The sequence below is a fragment of the Gobio gobio genome, assembly GCF_949357685.1.
Source record: "Gobio gobio genome assembly, chromosome: 16".
NCBI lineage: Eukaryota > Metazoa > Chordata > Actinopteri > Cypriniformes > Gobionidae > Gobio > Gobio gobio.
Window position 1 is genome coordinate 263,954 of NC_137109.1, and position 20,587 is coordinate 284,540.

Consider the following 20,587-nt stretch of genomic DNA (forward strand, 5'->3'; position numbering starts at 1 on the left):
GGCATTCAGAGCCGTCACACGGAACACGCGTGTGCGGATAAAACACGGCACGCTGGGCTAGAGGTGCGTTTATACAAGCTGATTGTGAAAACTGATGTGTGTGTGTGTGTGTGTGTGTGTGTGTGTGTGTGTGTGTGTGTGTGTGTGCCTCAGCTCCCTGGCTCGAGCGCTGCAGCCGTCCATCCTCATGCAGATCAAGCTCTCAGACGGACAGGTGTATCGGTTCCAGGTAATGTTCCTCTCACACACACACACACACACACACACCGGTCATTCTCTCTCTCAGAACATGATCAATGACGACTGATCAGAACATTATGAACACGGCTCCCACAGTGAACTGGGCCAGAGCGCAGGTCATGTGACCGACCCGGGTCAGTGAGCGGATGACCTCTGACTGGCCATCAGGAGCTTTAGCCGTTAGCCGTTGCTAATGTATATGAGGAGTGTGTGTGCATCTACAGTATCTAGGACTTTAAAGAATCCTCCAGAGAAGCGTTTGGGGATGGTCTGCTCTGTGGAAGTGTGATGGGCTTAACACCTACAGACTGAACCATGGCCTCTTCAAACAGAGTTAGGAAGCTTTCCTCGTGTCTTTTGGCCATGAGTGAGGTCCTGACCCTTCAGCAGCTGCAGTTCTCTCTGAAAGACAAGTTCAGGCGCTCAAGCTCATGATCCACTGGAGAGGCAAGTTTTAGACCCAACACTGTTCTGCCTTTCTGAACCTGAGCTATGTCTTGTTCCATCAGTGATAATGGCATACTGAAGAATGGGTCGATTCCTGATTGGGTCAGCTATTCCACAATACTATTGCTCATTTTGGACAGAATTTCGTTCTGGATCTCTGGGCTAGTGTGTTCTTGGGCCTCTGCAACCATTCGTTTAAAAGGACATCAATAGCTGATACAAATGACTAGGGCTGTAATCTCCCAGTCCATTATTGGTCGATACGTTCTGGCTCGACCACAATTCTGATTGGTCGATTTTTTTTGCCGTGTTCGTTTGATCAGTTTGGCCGTGTTCATTTGATCAGGTGTTCGTTTGATCAGGTGTTCGTTTGATCAGGTGTTCGTTTGATCAGGTGTTCGTTTGATCAGGTGTTCGTTTGATCAGGTGTTCGTTTGATCAGGTGTTCGTTTGATCAGGTGTTCGTTTGATCAGGTGTTCGTTTGATCAGGTGTTCGTTTGCTCAGGTGTTCGTTTGATCAGGTGTTCGTTTGATCAGGTGTTCGTTTGATCAGGTGTTCGTTTGATCAGGTGTTCATTTGATCAGTTTGGCCGTGTTCGTTTGATCAGTTTGGCCGTGTTCGTTTGATCAGGTGTTCGTTTGATCAGGTGTTCATTTGATCAGTTTGGCCGTGTTCGTTTGATCAGGTGTTCGTTTGATCAGGTGTTCGTTTGATCAGGTGTTCATTTGATCAGGTGTTCGTTTGATCAGGTGTTCGTTTGATCAGGTGTTCGTTTGATCAGGTGTTCGTTTGATCAGGTGTTCGTTTGATCAGGTGTTCGTTTGATCAGGTGTTCGTTTGATCAGGTGTTCGTTTGATCAGTTTGGCCGTGTTCGTTTGATCAGGTGTTCATTTGATCAGTTTGGCCGTGTTCGTTTGATCAGGTGTTCGTTTGATCAGGTGTTCGTTTGATCAGGTGTTCGTTTGATCAGTTTGGCCGTGTTCGTTTGATCAGGTGTTCGTTTGATCAGGTGTTCATTTGATCAGTTTGGCCGTGTTCGTTTGATCAGGTGTTCGTTTGATCAGGTGTTCATTTGATCAGGTGTTCGTTTGATCAGGTGTTCGTTTGATCAGGTGTTCATTTGATCAGGTGTTCGTTTGATCAGGTGTTCGTTTGATCAGGTGTTCGTTTGATCAGGTGTTCGTTTGATCAGGTGTTCGTTTGATCAGGTGTTCGTTTGATCAGTTTGGCCGTGTTCGTTTGATCAGGTGTTCATTTGATCAGTTTGGCCGTGTTCGTTTGATCAGGTGTTCGTTTGATCAGGTGTTCGTTTGATCAGGTGTTCATTTGATCATGTGTTCGTTTGATCAGGTGTTCGTTTGATCAGTTTGGCCGTGTTCGTTTGATCAGGTGTTCATTTGATCAGTTTGGCCGTGTTCGTTTGATCAGGTGTTCATTTGATCAGTTTGGCCGTGTTCGTTTGATCAGGTGTTCGTTTGATCAGGTGTTCGTTTGATCAGGTGTTCATTTGATCAGTTTGGCCGTGTTCATTTGATCAGGTGTTCGTTTGATCAGGTGTTCGTTTGATCAGGTGTTCATTTGATCAGGTGTTCGTTTGATCAGGTGTTCGTTTGATCAGGTGTTCGTTTGATCAGGTGTTCGTTTGATCAGGTGTTCATTTGATCAGGTGTTCATTTGATCAGGTGTTCGTTTGATCAGGTGTTCGTTTGATCAGTTTGGCCGTGTTCATTTGATCAGGTGTTCGTTTGATCAGTTTGGCCGTGTTCGTTTGATCAGGTGTTCGTTTGATCAGGTGTTCATTTGATCAGTTTGGCCGTGTTCCTTTGATCAGGTGTTCATTTGATCAGCTGTTCGTTTGATCAGGTGTTCGTTTGATCAGGTGTTCGTTTGATCAGGTGTTCGTTTGCTCAGGTGTTCGTTTGCTCAGGTGTTCGTTTGATCAGGTGTTCGTTTGATCAGGTGTTCGTTTGATCAGGTGTTCGTTTGATCAGGTGTTCGTTTGATCAGGTGTTCGTTTGATCAGGTGTTCGTTTGATCAGGTGTTCGTTTGATCAGGTGTTCGTTTGATCAGGTGTTTGTTTGATCAGGTGTTCGTTTGATCAGGTGTTCGTTTGATCAGGTGTTCGTTTGATCAGGTGTTCATTTGATCAGTTTGGCCGTGTTCGTTTGATCAGGTGTTCATTTGATCAGTTTGGCCGTGTTCGTTTGATCAGGTGTTCGTTTGATCAGGTGTTCATTTGATCAGTTTGGCCGTGTTCGTTTGATCAGGTGTTCGTTTGATCAGGTGTTCGTTTGATCAGGTGTTCGTTTGATCAGGTGTTCGTTTGATCAGGTGTTCGTTTGATCAGGTGTTCGTTTGATCAGGTGTTCGTTTGATCAGGTGTTCGTTTGATCAGGTGTTCGTTTGATCAGGTGTTCGTTTGATCAGGTGTTCGTTTGATCAGGTGTTCGTTTGATCAGGTGTTCGTTTGATCAGGTGTTCGTTTGATCAGGTGTTCGTTTGATCAGGTGTTCGTTTGATCAGGTGTTCGTTTGATCAGGTGTTCGTTTGATCAGGTGTTCGTTTGATCAGGTGTTCATTTGATCAGGTGTTCGTTTGATCAGGTGTTCATTTGATCAGGTGTTCATTTGATCAGGTGTTCGTTTGATCAGGTGTTCGTTTGATCAGGTGTTCGTTTGATCAGGTGTTCATTTGATCAGGTGTTCGTTTGATCAGGTGTTCATTTGATCAGGTGTTCATTTGATCAGGTGTTCGTTTGATCAGGTGTTCGTTTGATCAGGTGTTCGTTTGATCAGGTGTTCATTTGATCAGGTGTTCGTTTGATCAGGTGTTCATTTGATCAGGTGTTCGTTTGATCAGGTGTTCGTTTGATCAGGTGTTCGTTTGATCAGGTGTTCGTTTGATCAGGTGTTCATTTGATCAGGTGTTCGTTTGATCAGGTGTTCATTTGATCAGGTGTTCGTTTGATCAGGTGTTCGTTTGATCAGGTGTTCGTTTGATCAGGTGTTCGTTTGATCAGGTGTTCGTTTGATCAGGTGTTCGTTTGATCAGGTGTTCGTTTGATCAGGTGTTCGTTTGATCAGGTGTTCGTTTGATCAGGTGTTCGTTTGATCAGGTGTTCGTTTGATCAGGTGTTCATTTGATCAGGTGTTCGTTTGATCAGGTGTTCATTTGATCAGGTGTTCATTTGATCAGGTGTTCGTTTGATCAGGTGTTCGTTTGATCAGGTGTTCGTTTGATCAGGTGTTCATTTGATCAGGTGTTCGTTTGATCAGGTGTTCATTTGATCAGGTGTTCATTTGATCAGGTGTTCGTTTGATCAGGTGTTCGTTTGATCAGGTGTTCGTTTGATCAGGTGTTCATTTGATCAGGTGTTCGTTTGATCAGGTGTTCATTTGATCAGGTGTTCATTTGATCAGGTGTTCGTTTGATCAGGTGTTCGTTTGATCAGGTGTTCGTTTGATCAGGTGTTCATTTGATCAGGTGTTCGTTTGATCAGGTGTTCATTTGATCAGGTGTTCATTTGATCAGGTGTTCGTTTGATCAGGTGTTCGTTTGATCAGGTGTTCGTTTGATCAGGTGTTCGTTTGATCAGGTGGGAGCACTGTCTGCTAGCGGGGGTGTTTTCAGAGCAGCTGTCTCACCGCTATCCGTCTGTCTTCAGAACACCCCCATTGTTTTCACTTTTAGATTAGCCCCACCCACTGGAGAAGAGAGACAGACTGAAGAAGGCTAGTTATCTGTAACTTATATTATTTATTTAATTGTGAGCGTTTTTTCTGCTCTTGATCTGGCTTGTTTAATAAATATTCTTTCTTTATTAAAGTGGACGTGTCTTTTGTGTTTAAGAGTAAAAGCTTTAAGTCTTGAAGCGGACTCATTTCAGTGCAAAATAATCAGCTCAAAAACTATTTAATATACTTCAAATAGCCTACTAGTTTATGTTTATTTATAATTCATTTAGGCAGACAACAAGGCCACTAACTACTGCACACAGCGCACAACTAATTCATTTAACGCTTGTTTTTCATAACGTCATTTTTAGTCGAATATTTCAGGGCCCGTATTCATAAAGATTCTAGAGTCCTCTCGGAAACTCCTACTTTAGCTGAAACACTTTTACGTCGGAGTCTTAGCTGAAGAGCTATTCAGAGCCGATCTGAGAGCAACTCTGAGCAAGGAGAATACACACACTCTCATCTCAGAGAAGAGGCGGGGCTAACCCGTTCCTACGCATGACACAGTGTTTTGAAGACTGTGATTGGTTGGTTGTCCAATAAGGGGAAAAAAGTACCGCTTTTAAGTATAGGGTCTATTCTAAGCCTTCACTTTGATATTACAAGCGCAAATTGTCCTATTTTACAGTTCTCTCTCTCTCTCACTCACACACACACATTATATATATGAATATAAATCCTTTTATTATTTCCCATGCTGTTAATTTCCTATAAGGTATTTGATTGGCTTAGAACTATAAACATTGTTCCACTCTTTCCAATTCCACTGATTGCTGGCATGTCTATTTAATTGGTGGTTTGAAAGTTGGGTTTAGTGAAACAAACATGATCTAATCTATAGCATCTTATTAAGTCACTGTCCTCCATCATCTTCAACACATTTCTTCTCTCTCTTCGTCTTTCTGCCATTTTCTCCACTGCTAAAGAAACTCTTAATCCTCTTAAAAGTCCTCGTCCGTGCTCCTAACAAATCTGACCTTAAGTCCTCTTTTAAGGGTTAAGATGCTTTCTGAAGTACTGTTTTCTTTACTAGGATTTTTTATTTAATTTTAAGAGTAAACGCCCACATTTCTAAGAATTTTCTTAGACTGTTGTCACTAGGAGCGACTCTGCATTCAGATTCTTTATGAATACGGGCCCAGGATTTCAGTCGAGCAAGATGTTCTTAGGTTGAATATTTGCTAGACTCACTCTTCCCCAAGACAGAGCCTATGGTCTGCTGGATGCTGGACCATTGGCCATCTACAGGATGATTTACCTGCATGTGCTTTACATTGCTCAATCGCTCTTTTCCAATCTTTAAATCCTGTATTTATAAAGGCAGGCTCTGCTTTTGCTGCAAAGGGTGTGGCTTTTTCTTGATACACTTTCTTGCAATAGAAACACAAAACCCCTTTTCTTCAATGCATCATAAAGCAGCCACTCTCTTGTAAATGTCAAACTTTATTAGGCTGATATATGGCTGATACGTGGCTGATACGTGGCTGATATGTGGCTGATATGTGGCTGATATGTGGCTGATATGTGGCTGATACGTGGCTGATATATGGCTGATATGTGGCTGATATATGGCTGATATATGGCTGATATGTGGCTGATACGTGGCTGATATATGGCTGATATGTGGCTGATATATGGCTGATATATGGCTGATATGTGGCTGATATGTGGCTGATACGTGGCTGATATATGGCTGATATGTGGCTGATATATGGCTGATATATGGCTGATATGTGGCTGATATGTGGCTGATATATGGCTGATACGTGGCTGATACATGGCTGATATGTGGCTGATATGTGGCTGATATATGGCTGATATGTGGCTGATATGTGGGTGATATATGGCTGATATGTGGCTGATATGTGGCTGATATGTGGCTGATATGTGGCTGATATGTGGCTGATATGTGGCTGATATGTGGCTGATATATGGCTGATATGTGGCTGATATGTGGCTGATATATGGCTGATATATGGCTGATATATGGCTGATATATGGCTGATATGTGGCTGATATGTGGCTGATATATGGCTGATATATGGCTGATATGTGGCTGATATGTGGCTGATATATGGCTGATATGTGGCTGATATGTGGCTGATATGTGGCTGATATATGGCTGATATGTGGCTGATATGTGGCTGATATGTGGCTGATATATGGCTGATATGTGGCTGATATATGGCTGATATGTGGCTGATATGTGGCTGATATGTGGCTGATATATGGCTGATATGTGGCTGATATATGGCTGATATGTGGCTGATATGTGGCTGATATATGGCTCTATCCTCTGACTTGAGTCTTCAGTGTCCCTGCTTCTGTCCTGCTCTGAACTCCCTAAAGCACACTCAAAGCCACGAGACTACACTTACATCAAGCTTATAAAGAGCTAATCTCCGACATCTCTCTTACCTGTCGACCTGCTTCTGTCTCTCTCTCTCTCTCTCTCTCTCTCTCTCTCTCTCTCTCTCTCTCTCTCTCTCTCTTTTTCTGCCCGTCTCAACCATTAGATGATCCTCCTGCATGATGAACAACACTAGCATTCAGGAAACACCAGAACCAGTAAATATAGTACAGTATCTGAACTGGACTTGACAAAGTAAAAAGGCAAAACATGTAATACGGTTTTGTCACAGATTGAACATTTAATATGTAAGATTTGAAAGCAATGCTTTGCAGATGCACAAATACTGACCTCTGGTGTACAGCAGACACAGTGTAATGACTGCAGTGTTTTTAAGAGCTGACCTCAGGCCTGTGCTATCCTCTCCTGTCTCCGCCTTCCTGACCCTAAAACACAACACATGCTGTCATCATGTCTAAGGGAAAGCTCCTGAGCCAAAGAAGAGCTCATTTCAAAACTACACCATGAAGATCCTCTGATTAATAAGTGCTTCCAGCATGTGCTGGGCAGATGAGGAATCATTAACCCTTGTGCATCCATATGGACATTTGTGGCTTTTTCAGTTTAGTGATTTTTGTTTTGATAACTTTGCCTGTGTTAATGCTAATTGCGTAAAATTTGCCACACTGTTTTTATAACTAATTTTAATATCTCACCCCCATTTCCTTTAAAAAAATCTATTTTGCACTAGGTACACAAAATACTTCCTCTCGGCAACTTTTGAACCAAAATGTCCCAAATTTTTATTTTATTTTTTTTAAATCCCATTGCCATTTAAATATAAAATGATGCAATCTTTGTTAATAGACATAAATAATTTTCATAAACTTAAATCTATAATACAATCTAATCAATATAATCTGAATAAATTTTAAAACCTCACCTCACACCCGCAGTGCCACCTGCCTCTCCTTTTGTCTCTTCCATGGCTGCATCATGGTTCTCCTAATAAATAAACAATTGTAGCCTATATGATATTGCAAACAAAGTAATAGTGGACTTATATATGATCAGTTAAATTTATCTTGGGCTCTGTATGTATATCACATATTCATCATTAATTATTTTTAAGAGCTCACCTCACACCCTCCACCTGTTACTTTGCCACTCCTTCCTCACCTGCCTCTTCCCTGCAGTGCCAGCCTTCTCCTGATGACACATTATATATATATTAATGTAAATATAGGCTTGGTAAATGATAGGTTAGATGTTGTCCTGTCCTTGTGTAAAACGTGTTGTATAATTACTTACACTAACCTTACTCTTTGTAAAAAACTCCAGCAATGTTATTTCCTGTGGTTGTATGTTTTCCGGGGTGGCATTATGATGACCGAACATTGTACTTCAGCTCAGGTTAACACAGAAGTCGATTGCCAGCTATATGGCTATCTATCTAACGTAACGTAACCTCTCGCTAAGCATAACACACGTTCCATTCAAAACTCCATTGTTGGTTTAATGTCATTTATGCATCGTCGTATCCATAATTCAGTTTTAAAAGTTTGCTAATTTCACCGGCTTGACTGAGACTCATTCAAGATTCAAGATTCAAGAGTTTTATTTGTCACATACACAGTTATATACACAATATACAACTGGCAGTGAAATGTAAACAGGTCCGCTCCATGGACAGTGCAAATAACAGTTACAAGAAATTAAATAGAAATAGAATAAAATTAGAATAAAAAGTATTAACATAAGTAGAATTATAAATAAATCAAGTAAAAGATAAAAATAGGAAATAAGATAAAAATAAAAATATAAAAAATATAAAAAATATGTGGATATGATAAGTGAGATAAACTGTAGACTTAAAAATAAGTGGTTAACATAAAATATATAATATGTATATATAAAGAAGTATAATGTGCAAGGTTTATTACAGGTTGTTACGCAGTAACAATAGGGACGTAAAGTGCAGTGCAATTGCAGTATGTGGATGTTAATGTTGAAAGACTGTATGTTTATGTGTGTGCGGGGGTGAAGTGAGTCACGTGACTGAGTTCAGGAGTCTGATGGCCTGGGGGAAGAAACTCCTCCTGAGTCTTTCAGTCTTTGCCATCAGGCTACGGAAGCGCTTACCAGATGGCAGCAGGGTGAAGTGAGAGTTTGCAGGGTGATTAATGTCTCTGATGATTTTAGTAGCTCTACCTCTGCAGCGTTTGGTGAAGATGTCCTGCAGAGACGGGAGAGCTGAGCCTGAGATGCGCTCGGATAAGCGCACCACTCTTTGCAGGGCTTTGCAGTCGTGACTGGTGCTGTTCCCGTACCACGCTGTGATGCACTGAGTCAGGACACTTTCTATCGCCCCTCGATAGAAAGTTTTCAGGATGGCTGGTGAAACCCTGAATTTCCTCAGCTGGCGCAGGTGGTACAGTCTTTGCCTGGCTTTTTTCACCTGTGTCTGGATGTGTGTAGTCCAGGTCAGATCCTCGGAGATGTTCACACCAAGGTATTTGAAGCTGCTCACTCTCTCTACCGGTGTCCCGCTGATCATGAGAGGGGAGTATGACCGATGCTGTCTCTTCCTGAAGTCCACAATCAGTTCTTTGGTCTTGTTAACATTCAGAGAGAGACAGTTGTCCTGGCACCATGATGTCAGTTGCTCCACTTCGTCCAAGTATGCCGTCTCATTGTTGTTGGAGATGAGACCCAGGACAACAGTATCATCAGCAAACTTGATGATCGAGGTGGAGCTGTGTGTGGACAAACAGTCATGGGTGTAGAGAGAGTAGAGCAGGGGACTCAGCACACAGCCCTGTGGAGCTCCAACACTCAGGGTGATGGAGGTGGAGGTGAACTGGCCTACTCTCACCGCCTGGGGTCTGCCAGTGAGGAAATCTTCAATCCAGAGGCAGAGAGAAGAATTCAGGCCTAGATCCAGGAGTTTGTGTGTTAGCTTAATGGGAACTATGGTGTTAAAGGCTGAGCTATAGTCAATAAATAGCAGCCTGACATAGTTCCCACTTTTGCTGTCGATGTGAGTGAGGCAGGAGTGAAGGACGTGAGAAATGGCATCTTCAGTCGATCTATTGGGACGATAGGCAAACTGAAGAGGGTCCAAAGTGTCAGGAATGGAGGAGCAAATGTTGTTTTTAATGAGTCTCTCAAAGACCTTCATGACTAAAGATGTGAGAGCCACTGGACGATAGTCATTTAGGCAAGAGGGTTTACTGATCTTAGGTACAGGGATGATGGAGGATCGTTTGAAGGAGGTGGGGACAACAGATGTAGCAAGCGACTCGTTGAATATGGATGTAAAGAGCCCTGCGAGCTGATCAGCACAGGACCGCAGAACACGACCTGAAATACCATCCGGCCCAGCAGCTTTCCTGACATCCACACGTTTGAGTGCCCTCCGAACTTCGTCCTCCGAGACAGAGATCACGTGACCGTTGCTGCTCTGAGGGACTCTCTCTGACGCGTCACTCGCCGGAGTCGCGCTGCCGCGATTACCATCAAAGCGAGCGTAGAAAGAGTTTAACTCGTTCACCAGTAACGGATCAGCTCTCACCTCTGCAGAGGATTTAGTTCCAAAAGCACAGATGGTTCTCAGTCCCTGCCACATCCGCCGGGAGTCGTTGAGTTGGAAATGAGATTCCACTCGGTCTTTATAGCGGAGTTTTGCGGCTTTAACGGCGCGCCGGAGGGCGTAACATGAAGCTTTGTACTCCCTCATATCCCCCGTTAGGAGACCGGCATTGTAAGCGGTGGTGCGCGAGTTTACTGCAGTGCGAATTGAACTGTCCACCCACGGTTTCTGATTAGGGAAGGACGTTATAGTTATTGTTTGTGTGGCTTGCTCTGTCAGTGTGTTAATAAAGCAGAGCGCCACTTCTGTGAACTCGCTGACGTCTTCAGAACTCGCGCGGAACATGTCCCAGTCGACGTCATCAAGAGCTGCCTGTAGCGTGATCTCTGAATGGGATGACCAGCGTTTGACTTCCCTCCTCACCGGGGGCTCTTGAACGAGCCTTTGTTTATATTCCGGTGTGAGGAAAATGGCGGCATGGTCCGATTTGCCAAAAGCTGGCTGTGAACGAGCTTTGTAGGCGTTCTTAAACGGAGAGTAGCAATGATCCAGTGTGTTTGCTCCTCGTGTGGGACAGGAGACATGCTGGTGAAAGTTTGGCAATACTTTCTTTAGGTTTGCTTTGTTAAAATCACCCGCGACGATGAAAGCAGCGTCGGGGTGTTTGTTTATGAAGCCGCTGGTCACATCATGGAGGGCAGATAAAGCCAGCCCCGTGTCTGCTTGTGGTGGAATATAAACGGCAGTGGTGATGACCGAGGAAAACTCCCTCGGCAGGTAGAAAGGCCGGCACATGAGAGTTAAATGTTCCAAGTGAGGCGAGCAGGATCGCGAAAGAATGGAGATGTTCCTAGGATCGCACCATTTCTTGTTTATCATGAAACACACTCCACCGCCTTTAGATTCACCTCACAGTGTTGAGTGATATTCCAGTTAAAGCTGTAAACCTCTCTCTACCAATCAGATGCTCCGAGTCCGAAAAGTGAAGAATATGAAGCTGTGATTGGCGAATGGTGATTATTCAAACATAGCATGAAATGGGACCGATCACTTTGGCTTTGACTTGCAGTCATAATAATAATAATTAATAATTTGTTACATTTATATAGCTTTTTTCTAGGCACTCAAAGCGCTTTATATAGAAGGGGCGAATCTCCTCAACCACCACCAATGAGCCGCACCACCTGATGATGCGACAGCAGCCATATTGCACACCACACACCAGCTGATGGTGGAGAGGAGAGAGAGTGATGAAGCCAATCATATATATTTATTGGGAGGCCATGATGGACAGGGGGCCAATGGGCACATTTGGCCGGAATGCCGGGGTTACACCCCTACTCTTTATCGACGGACATCCTGGGATTTTTTAATGACCACAGAGAGTCAGGTTTAACGTCTCATCCGAAGGACGGTCATCAAAGGTCATCTTTGTCGCACTCGCGCTTTCAGAATAAAAGTTCCAAATGTACAGTTTTTGTCCCTGCGGTATATAGGCTAATTTTTGGGTGGGACACATGCAGCATTTTCCAATATTGAGGGGGACACGCCCCGAGAATACACGAGAATATCATCTATATTGTGTTAGTGGTGTTGAGCTGGTGAGTTTATGCTGAGAAACTTCTCTTCAGAAGATGCATTCATTTCCTGTCATCACTGTAAGTTTGAAGCATCTGACCTGTGTTATGGGCCGCTTCTGTGACCTGCTCTCTGGAACAGCCCTGACCACTGGATCACTGTGGACACACACACACACACACACACTCACACTCTCACACACACACACTCTCACACACACACTCACTCAGACACACACACACACACACTCACTCAGACACACACACACACACACACACACACACACACACACACACACTCACTCAGACACACACACACACACACACACACACACTCACTCAGACACACACACACACACACACACACACACACACACACACACACACACACACACACACACACACACACACACACACACACACACACACACACACACACACACACACACACACACACACACACACACACACACACACTGGACTCAGAACACTCAGAGTAACGCAGACTGTTCATGTGAGTGTGTGTGTGTGTGTGTTTCATCATTCTCTCTCTCTCTCTCTGTGTGTTTTGTAGGTTCCAGTTGTGAAGTTCCAGGAGCTTCGGTACAATGTTTCTCTGATATTAAAGGAGATGAACGATATAGAGAAGAGAAGCATTCTCAGAATACAAGACTGAACACACACACACACACACACACACACACACACACACAGAATACAAGACTGATCAGACACACACACACTCTCACACACACTCAGAGAATACAAGACTGAACACACACACACACACACACACACACACACACACACAGAATACAAGACTGATCAGACACACACACACTCTCACACACACTCAGAGAATACAAGACTGAACACACACACACACACACACACACACACAGAATACAAGACTGATCAGACACACACACACTCTCACACACACTCAGAGAATACAAGACTGAACACACACACACACAGAATACAAGACTGATCACACACACACACACACACTCGCACACATTCTCTCTCTCACACACACACACGCACACATTCTCTCTCCCTCTCTCACACACTTTCTCTCTCGCTCACACTCCCACTCTCTCTCTCACACACACTCACTCTCACACACACCCCTTGTGTATAAGATGATCTGAGTAAATGAAGTCTGAAGTGTCCTCTGATGTCTGGTGACGGTATTGTGTGTTTATGGTGTTGACCTGTTTCTGTTTGTCACTGCGAGGACAACACACACACACACACACACACACACACACACGAACACTTTTTGTAAGGCCTACATTTTGTTGATCCATAAATAAATGCTGAAAGAAATAACAGATGTGTGTGGAGTGTGTGTTCTTGAGCTCTGCTCAGGTGTGTGTGGTCGTGCATCAGACACACACACACACACACACACACACACACACACACACACACGTTCAGTCCTGCAGTCTCTAAGGGTCAGGGCTAAGCCTGTAGTGTTCAGATGATGTGGCCCTCTAACACACACACACACACACACACGTTCAGTCCTGCAGTGTCTAAGGGTCAGGGCTAAGCCTGTAGTGTTCAGATGATGTGGCCCTCTAACACACACACACACACACACACACACACGTTCAGTCCTGCAGTGTCTAAGGGTCAGGGCTAAGCCTGTAGTGTTCAGATGATGTGGCCCTCTAACACACACACACACACACACACACACACACACGTTCAGTCCTGCAGTGTCTAAGGGTCAGGGCTAAGCCTGTAGTGTTCAGATGATGTGGCCCTCTAACACACACACACACACACACACACACGTTCAGTCCTGCAGTGTCTAAGGGTCAGGGCTAAGCCTGTAGTGTTCAGATGATGTGGCCCTCTAACACACACACACACACACACACACACACACACACACACGTTCAGTCCTGCAGTGTCTAAGGGTCAGGGCTAAGCCTGTAGTGTTCAGGTGATGTGGCCCTCTAACACACACACACACACACACACGTTCAGTCCTGCAGTGTCTAAGGGTCAGGGCTAAGCCTGTAGTGTTCAGATGATGTGGCCCTCTAACATCGAGAGCATGAGTACAGAAGTGTCTTCAGGTCTGTGGCGTGTTTAAGGGCCACATCACAGATTGTGACAGTCTCACTGTCTCTAGACAACACAGGACAATTGTTAGCATAAAGTTTAAGGTAAAAATAACTGCCAATCATTTACTAGCATCTTAATACTATGCAATTAGATAAACTGTTCATTCATTACATCACTTTACATCTTTTCATCTTCCCTGCATCAGAGGGCTTTGGTCTGTTTGATACTGTAGGCTATAATGCTAATGTATAATGTGTCATGTGATTCGCCATCTGTCACGATCAGGGAACGTTTTGTCTGGTGCGAGTGAAGCCCCTCAAACGAAAGCAATGCTACACAACAGTTACGTTCATTCATTTATACCAGCAGGCCTAACAAAATCATACAACAGATGATGGAGCGTTGATATTACAGAAACGCCAACTCTACTCATTCACTGAAAGTCCTCCGCAACTGTGCATGTTCACATGTTAATTATCCATAATAGGGCTGAAACGATTCAGCGATTAACTCGATTACAAAAATTCCTCGAGGCAAAACCTCGTTAAATTCCTATGACGCGCACTATACGCGCAGGATCTGATTCACACGGCCGCTGTTCAGTGTTCAGGAAGCTCACCATAGCGCCTGATACATTTTAAATTTAGTTTAGATTCTAGATGCCCAGAATCACTATAGTAACTGCATGTTTTACACAGTTTATGTAAGTTGATTACCGTTCTTATAGCTGCCACACACACACGCGCGCGCGCGCAAGCCCCGAAGCCAGATCGCTTTCACTTTCGTCCTCATAAAGTTTGTCAAGTAAATGCTTTTAAAGCCTTGCCAGTTTGAACATTGAAGCGATTGTGCACTATTCAAAAACAACAATACGGAAAACTTCTCCGATCAGTGCTCAGCTTTTTCTGTGACACAGAGAGCAGTGTTGCGTCTCTGACAGCGCGCGCCCTGAAGGCAGACCTCTTTACACCTGAAGATCGCGCGCCCTGAAGGCAGATCTCTTTACACCTGAAGATCGCGCGCCCTGAAGGCAGACCTCTTTACACCTGAAGATCGCGCGCCCTGAAGGCAGACCTCTTTACACCTGAAGATCGCGCGCCCTGAAGGCAGACCTCTTTACACCTGAAGATCGCGCGCCCTGAAGGCAGACCTCTTTACACCTGAAGATCGCGCGCCCTGAAGGCAGACCTCTTTACACCTGAAGATCGCGCGCCCTGAAGGCAGACCTCTTTACACCTGAAGATCGCGCGCCCTGAAGGCAGACCTCTTTACACCTGAAGATCGCGCGCCCTGAAGGCAGACCTCTTTACACCTGAAGATCGCGCGCCCTGAAGGCAGATCTCTTTACACCTGAAGATCGCGCGCCCTGAAGGCAGACCTCTTTACACCTGAAGATCGCGCGCCCTGAAGGCAGACCTCTTTACACCTGAAGATCGCGCGCCCTGAAGGCAGACCTCTTTACACCTGAAGATCGCGCGCCCTGAAGGCAGATCTCTTTACACCTGAAGATCGCGCGCCCTGAAGGCAGACCTCTTTACACCTGAAGATCGCGTGCGGAGAGCAGCGCAGAAACACAGTGTCAACGCCGTCCTGTGACTAAAGTAAAGTCACTACAGTAGCTCAGAAACTCAACCGTTATAGGCATATATTTGAATACCTTTGAAGTACAAACCACAGCGTAATAATGAATAGAGACGGAATGAGTATTCACACACACAATCACTCTCTCATTAATGCATTCAGATAAATGTAATGTAGGTCTACTACTGTGTTAATGTATCTGTATCTGATGTACAACAAGCAGAAATCTGCCCCACAGACATCAATAACTGCTGAAAGTCAACCGCTTCCTTCAAATATTTTAAAATCACCAAGAAATGCACTTCTTTTTTTCACAAAAATTCCAACTTTAATAGTAGAAAATCAGTCACACACACACACATGCACCCTCCTCTCTCTCGCGCCAGTCAGACCAATCGCGGCAATGCATCTCATTTGCTTAAACTGTTATGTAGCCACGCAACAATAATTTCAGCCTTCACTGTAAACACCGGGACTGATGTTGTGACGCGATTTTTCTAACGGATGCTTCACCTAAAATGCACCGCAATGCAAGTGATGCAAGCCAAATGCAGCGCTCTATTAAAAATTAATGTATGTATTTCTGCTTTACCAAACTGCAATGAAGCCTCACGCACACACACACACAGGTTGCTAGGTTACCATAGCAAATAGGCTCACCCCAGAAATGATATATTATTTGTTAGTAGTCTAATGGTAAATGCTGCAGGTGTAGAAATCTACATAAAAGAGATTTACTTTGATGTCAGGGCTAGATTACAGCATGAAACCTGTTGAGCATATTAATAAATTAAATTGATTTTCCTCTTCATTTTCGTTATGCATTATTTGTTTTGGTTGTTTAAAAACAGAATTTTTTTATCTGATTAATCGATCAAGTGCTAGATTAATCGATTACAAAAAGAATCGATAGCTGCAGCCCTAATCCATAATAACCCCAAAACTTCCCGCTAGCCTTGCACATCTGCTAATAAGAAATGGGCAAGTTTTCCGACTTTTTTCTTACCTTATTTTTTTTGCTGTGGATGTTATTGAGCTTGTAGAAGTTTAGCTCTTGCGTTCTTCTGAACATCTCACACTGCCATTTTTAAATGCCTATCCCCGAGTGCTAGGCTACAATGACTGGCTGTTTTAAAATATAACTAATATCATAAGAAAATAACCCAGGCAGTCTCCATACTGACCGCTGGGCTCAGAGCTTGCAGGTTTGCTTAGTGCACTGGAATCAGACGTCACCTCCTGATCAGGACTCGGATGTATACGTAGATATCCATATATCTATTGACGTATATATGTACAGGGCTGGATTAGCATAAGGGCTAGCTGGGGCTGAAGCACAGAGGGGACCTGTGATTGGCCGAGGAAATGATTGACAGTCGATCTGGAGAACCTAACCTTTTCCTGGAGCGCCGCTCGCCAAACCCCACCACGCCCCCACATATTAAGCGCTGTTATTCACTCGAGCGCTGCAAATGCATGGGATTGGGAACAAGCTTCAAAAGCCAGGTGAAGAAACGGCATTACCTGATTAAACCGCGAGCGCATCAACAGACTGGAAGCGCGAGAGAGGCTGGATTGTCTCACGCACAGCTGACCAACTCGTTCTGTGATTTTGCCGCTCTATTGAAGTTATAACGAGTGATAAAGTCGCTTTATCCATTTGAATTTGATACAAACGCAACATCACGTGTACAGTAAAGGCTCTGGAGAAACTAGCTGAACAAGACTGAAGATCTCCGACCATGAAGTGTTGAGGTAAGCTAGGCTGCCTACACGATGGCCGAGGAAAGATATGAGGTCTGGACCTCTGTATTTAGACGAGGTGTACATAATACATTAGTCATTTAGTAGACACTTTTATCCAAAGTGACTTACAAATGAGAGCAATAGAAGCAACTAGGGCAACAATATGCAAGTGTTAATATGTGTTAAATGTAATAAATCATGTGAAATAATTGCCTAATAGAGTATTAACACTACTTTAGTGCTGCAAGGACATCTTCTTGTCTGAGCTGCCCTGCCTGCGGTCGGTCACCGTCACCGCTCATCAATATCAAAATATTTGAGATGACCAATCAGATTAAAGTATGCGGGCTTTATACGCAGAAGCTGTTGTGCGAGTAACACAACACTTCAGTAAACAGTGCGAGATGCAAGTAGCCAAACTAAACATTTCATATTTGACAGCTATTTTAATATATCAAATGTTAAACAATGAAAAGATTATCAGCCAGAGCTCAGCTTTAGGAGGGGAAGAGACAGGGCAAGAGAAGGAGACAAAAAGAAAGAGTTACGAAAAAAGGAGAGAGGAGGTATGGCAGATAATCTACTGCCCACTAACATATAGAAGTATATACTTATATTATAGAAGTATCGGATCGGGACTCGATATCGGCAGATACTCAAAATCAAATGACTCTGACTCGAGGGCAAAAAAACCTGATCGGGACATTTTTTTATAGCCGACATCCCTACAGAAGAGTCACAACAATTATACTGCACATGTATTGAACTCGGTCACCCGCGCTCATTCTACTGCGCGAGACGCATCTGGATGCGGAAAACTAACTATACCCTGGCCTTCCTGGCCAAAGGAGTAAACCTTGAAAAGCTCACACTCTCAACAGATGGAGATGAACGCCAGAGTTCCCGACAGTCCGTGAGACGCATTATCACCATCAGGAGAGTCCGCAGACGGCCACTCACTGTCCATGTGCAGCACAATTTTTGGGACCGTGGACGGAGCACATACATGAATCATATAGCACGTTTCCTATGTACTACTGTACACTCAAAGCACTTTACACTCATGTCAGGGTCTCTCCTCCACCACCAGCAGTGTTCAGCATCCATAGGTGTAGAGGAGAGAGAGCACTCGAAAACCAAACTGCACTAGATAGTGTACATGCGCCGAAAGCACCTTTCCACTGATGTGGCCAATGGAGTAGGCTATACTATGAAAAACTCACACTCTCGACTGTACCCGAAACGGAGCGTATACTAAAAGTAGTATGCCAGGACCCTCTTAAGGAACCGAAAATGCGCACTTTAGCGCATTAATTTTATTTCATCACTGGGATGATGCAAGGGCAGCCACAGTACAATAGCACCAGTGCGCTCACCACACACCAGCTATAGGTGGAGAGGAGAGAGAGAGCACTTGAAAACCAAAGCACTCGAAAATGCGCGCTTTAGCGCAGCACCATTAATGCCCTCATGAAAGCCGAAACAGTCGCCCAATAAACTTCCAGCATGGAATGGGAGTGACTTTCTTTCGGAGAGGAAAAGAGTATCCCCTCAATCAGGCACTGACACGGTGATACAGATTTTCACCTGCACCAGACTTCAAACATGCGCTACTTCAACACAACACGGTGTGCTTCAGAATGCAAGCGCCCTGTTCTGTAGCGACACTCAGATTCTCCCTCTCTCAACACAAAACACACACGTGGGCGTTCAGCTCAAAACACTCAAAACTCTTGACTCAAAGTTTCCCTCGGATTCAGCTTTGTTTCCTCTGGCTGAGCAGGCCCACTCGCACAGTCCCAGTCCATCTCTCTCTCTCTCTCTCTCTCTCTCCTCGCAGTGGCTTATGTGCGGTCTCTCCACGCCAATTACTGCAATCAGACACAGGTGTTATTCATCTGCACTTGACCTTCTTACTCACCGCTCAGCTCCGCCCTCTCTCTCCCGCTACAGACGTCGCAAAACCCCGCCCCCTCCGCCACATACCCCCACCGCCCGACTCAGGCCGGGGAGCCATCCCCACTGTATCTGGTACCTCCTTTTTAGTTAGATCAGTCTGCGGGCTAGCGAGGTCCGAATAGTTAGGCACAAAACTCCTGTAATGTCCCGCTAGCCCCAGGAACTGTCTGACCTCCTTTTTGGTCTTAGGTCTTGGACAGGTCGCAACAGCTGCGGTCTTGTCAATTTGGGGACGCACCTGACCATGACCCAAGTGGAAGCCCAGATATCTTACCTCCACCCGGCCAATTGCACACTTCTTCGGGTTGGCCGTGAGCCACGCCCTTCTCAGCGACTTCAGGACAGCCCGCAGGTGCTGCATATGCCGCTGGAGAATTCTGTCCATCAGACGCTGGAAGGTCGCAGGAGCCCCGAACACGTCAGCAAACTCTGCTTGTAATGCCTTCACGTCAGTGAGCTGTGAGGGTGAGAGGTGATCCCTGCCTGGGGCCAGAGCGAGAGATTGGGGTTTTTGAACCGCCTCTGGCCTGAGATCCTACTCTCCGCTCACCACCGTCGCAAGCATCTCTGACTCCGCCTCTGACCACTTTTTTAACAGGTTGAAGTGGTCAATTTGACGTGCCCCGTCCCTATCTGACCGTACCACCTCATAGTTGAGATCCCCAACTCGCCGTGTGACCTCAAAGGGCCCTTGCCACTTTTCGAGCAATTTAGAGCTAGAAGTAGGGAGTAACACAAGCACTTTATATCCCGGTGCAAATTGACGAAGCCTAGCCCCTCTGTTGTACAGCTGTTTCTGTCTGTCCTGGGCCTGTAACCAATTCTCCATTGATAGCCGCCCCAAAGTGTGGAGTTTTGTTCTCAGGTCCAGGACATACTGAATTTCATTTTTACTCGCTGACGGTCCGTCCTCCCAAGCCTCTCTAAGGACATCCAGCACCCCCGAGGCTGGCGCCCATAGAGAAGCTCGAAGGGGGAAAACCCCGTGGAGGCTTGCGGGACCTTGTGAACAGCAAACAACAGAGGTTCCAGCCACTTATCCCAATTTTTGGCGTCCTCGTGAACGAACTTCTGAATCATGGTTTTCAACGTGCGATTAAAACGTTCCACCAGACCGTCCGTTTGTGGGTGATAGACGCTGGTGCGAATCGATTTAATGCCCAATAACTCGTAAAGTTCGCGGACTGTCCGTGACATGAACATTGATCGGTGAAAATCTCTTTCGGGATCCCCACCCGGGAGATAATGAAAACAGTGCACTCGCGACACTTT

General features: G+C 44.8%; 1 protein-coding gene across 1 annotated transcript in view; it reads left to right on the forward strand.

The window, feature by feature from the left end:
* Nucleotides 1-13,276, forward strand: part of commd5 (COMM domain containing 5) — a 35,105-nt gene extending 21,829 nt beyond the window's left edge. Inside the window, exons 4-5 of the mRNA XM_079839809.1 lie at nucleotides 154-229; nucleotides 12,522-13,276. Of these exons, the coding sequence (XP_079695935.1) occupies nucleotides 154-229; nucleotides 12,522-12,623 (178 nt within the window). The 3' untranslated portion in view covers nucleotides 12,624-13,276. The remainder of the gene's footprint in view (nucleotides 1-153; nucleotides 230-12,521) is intronic.
* Nucleotides 13,277-20,587: the final 7,311 nt, after the last annotated feature.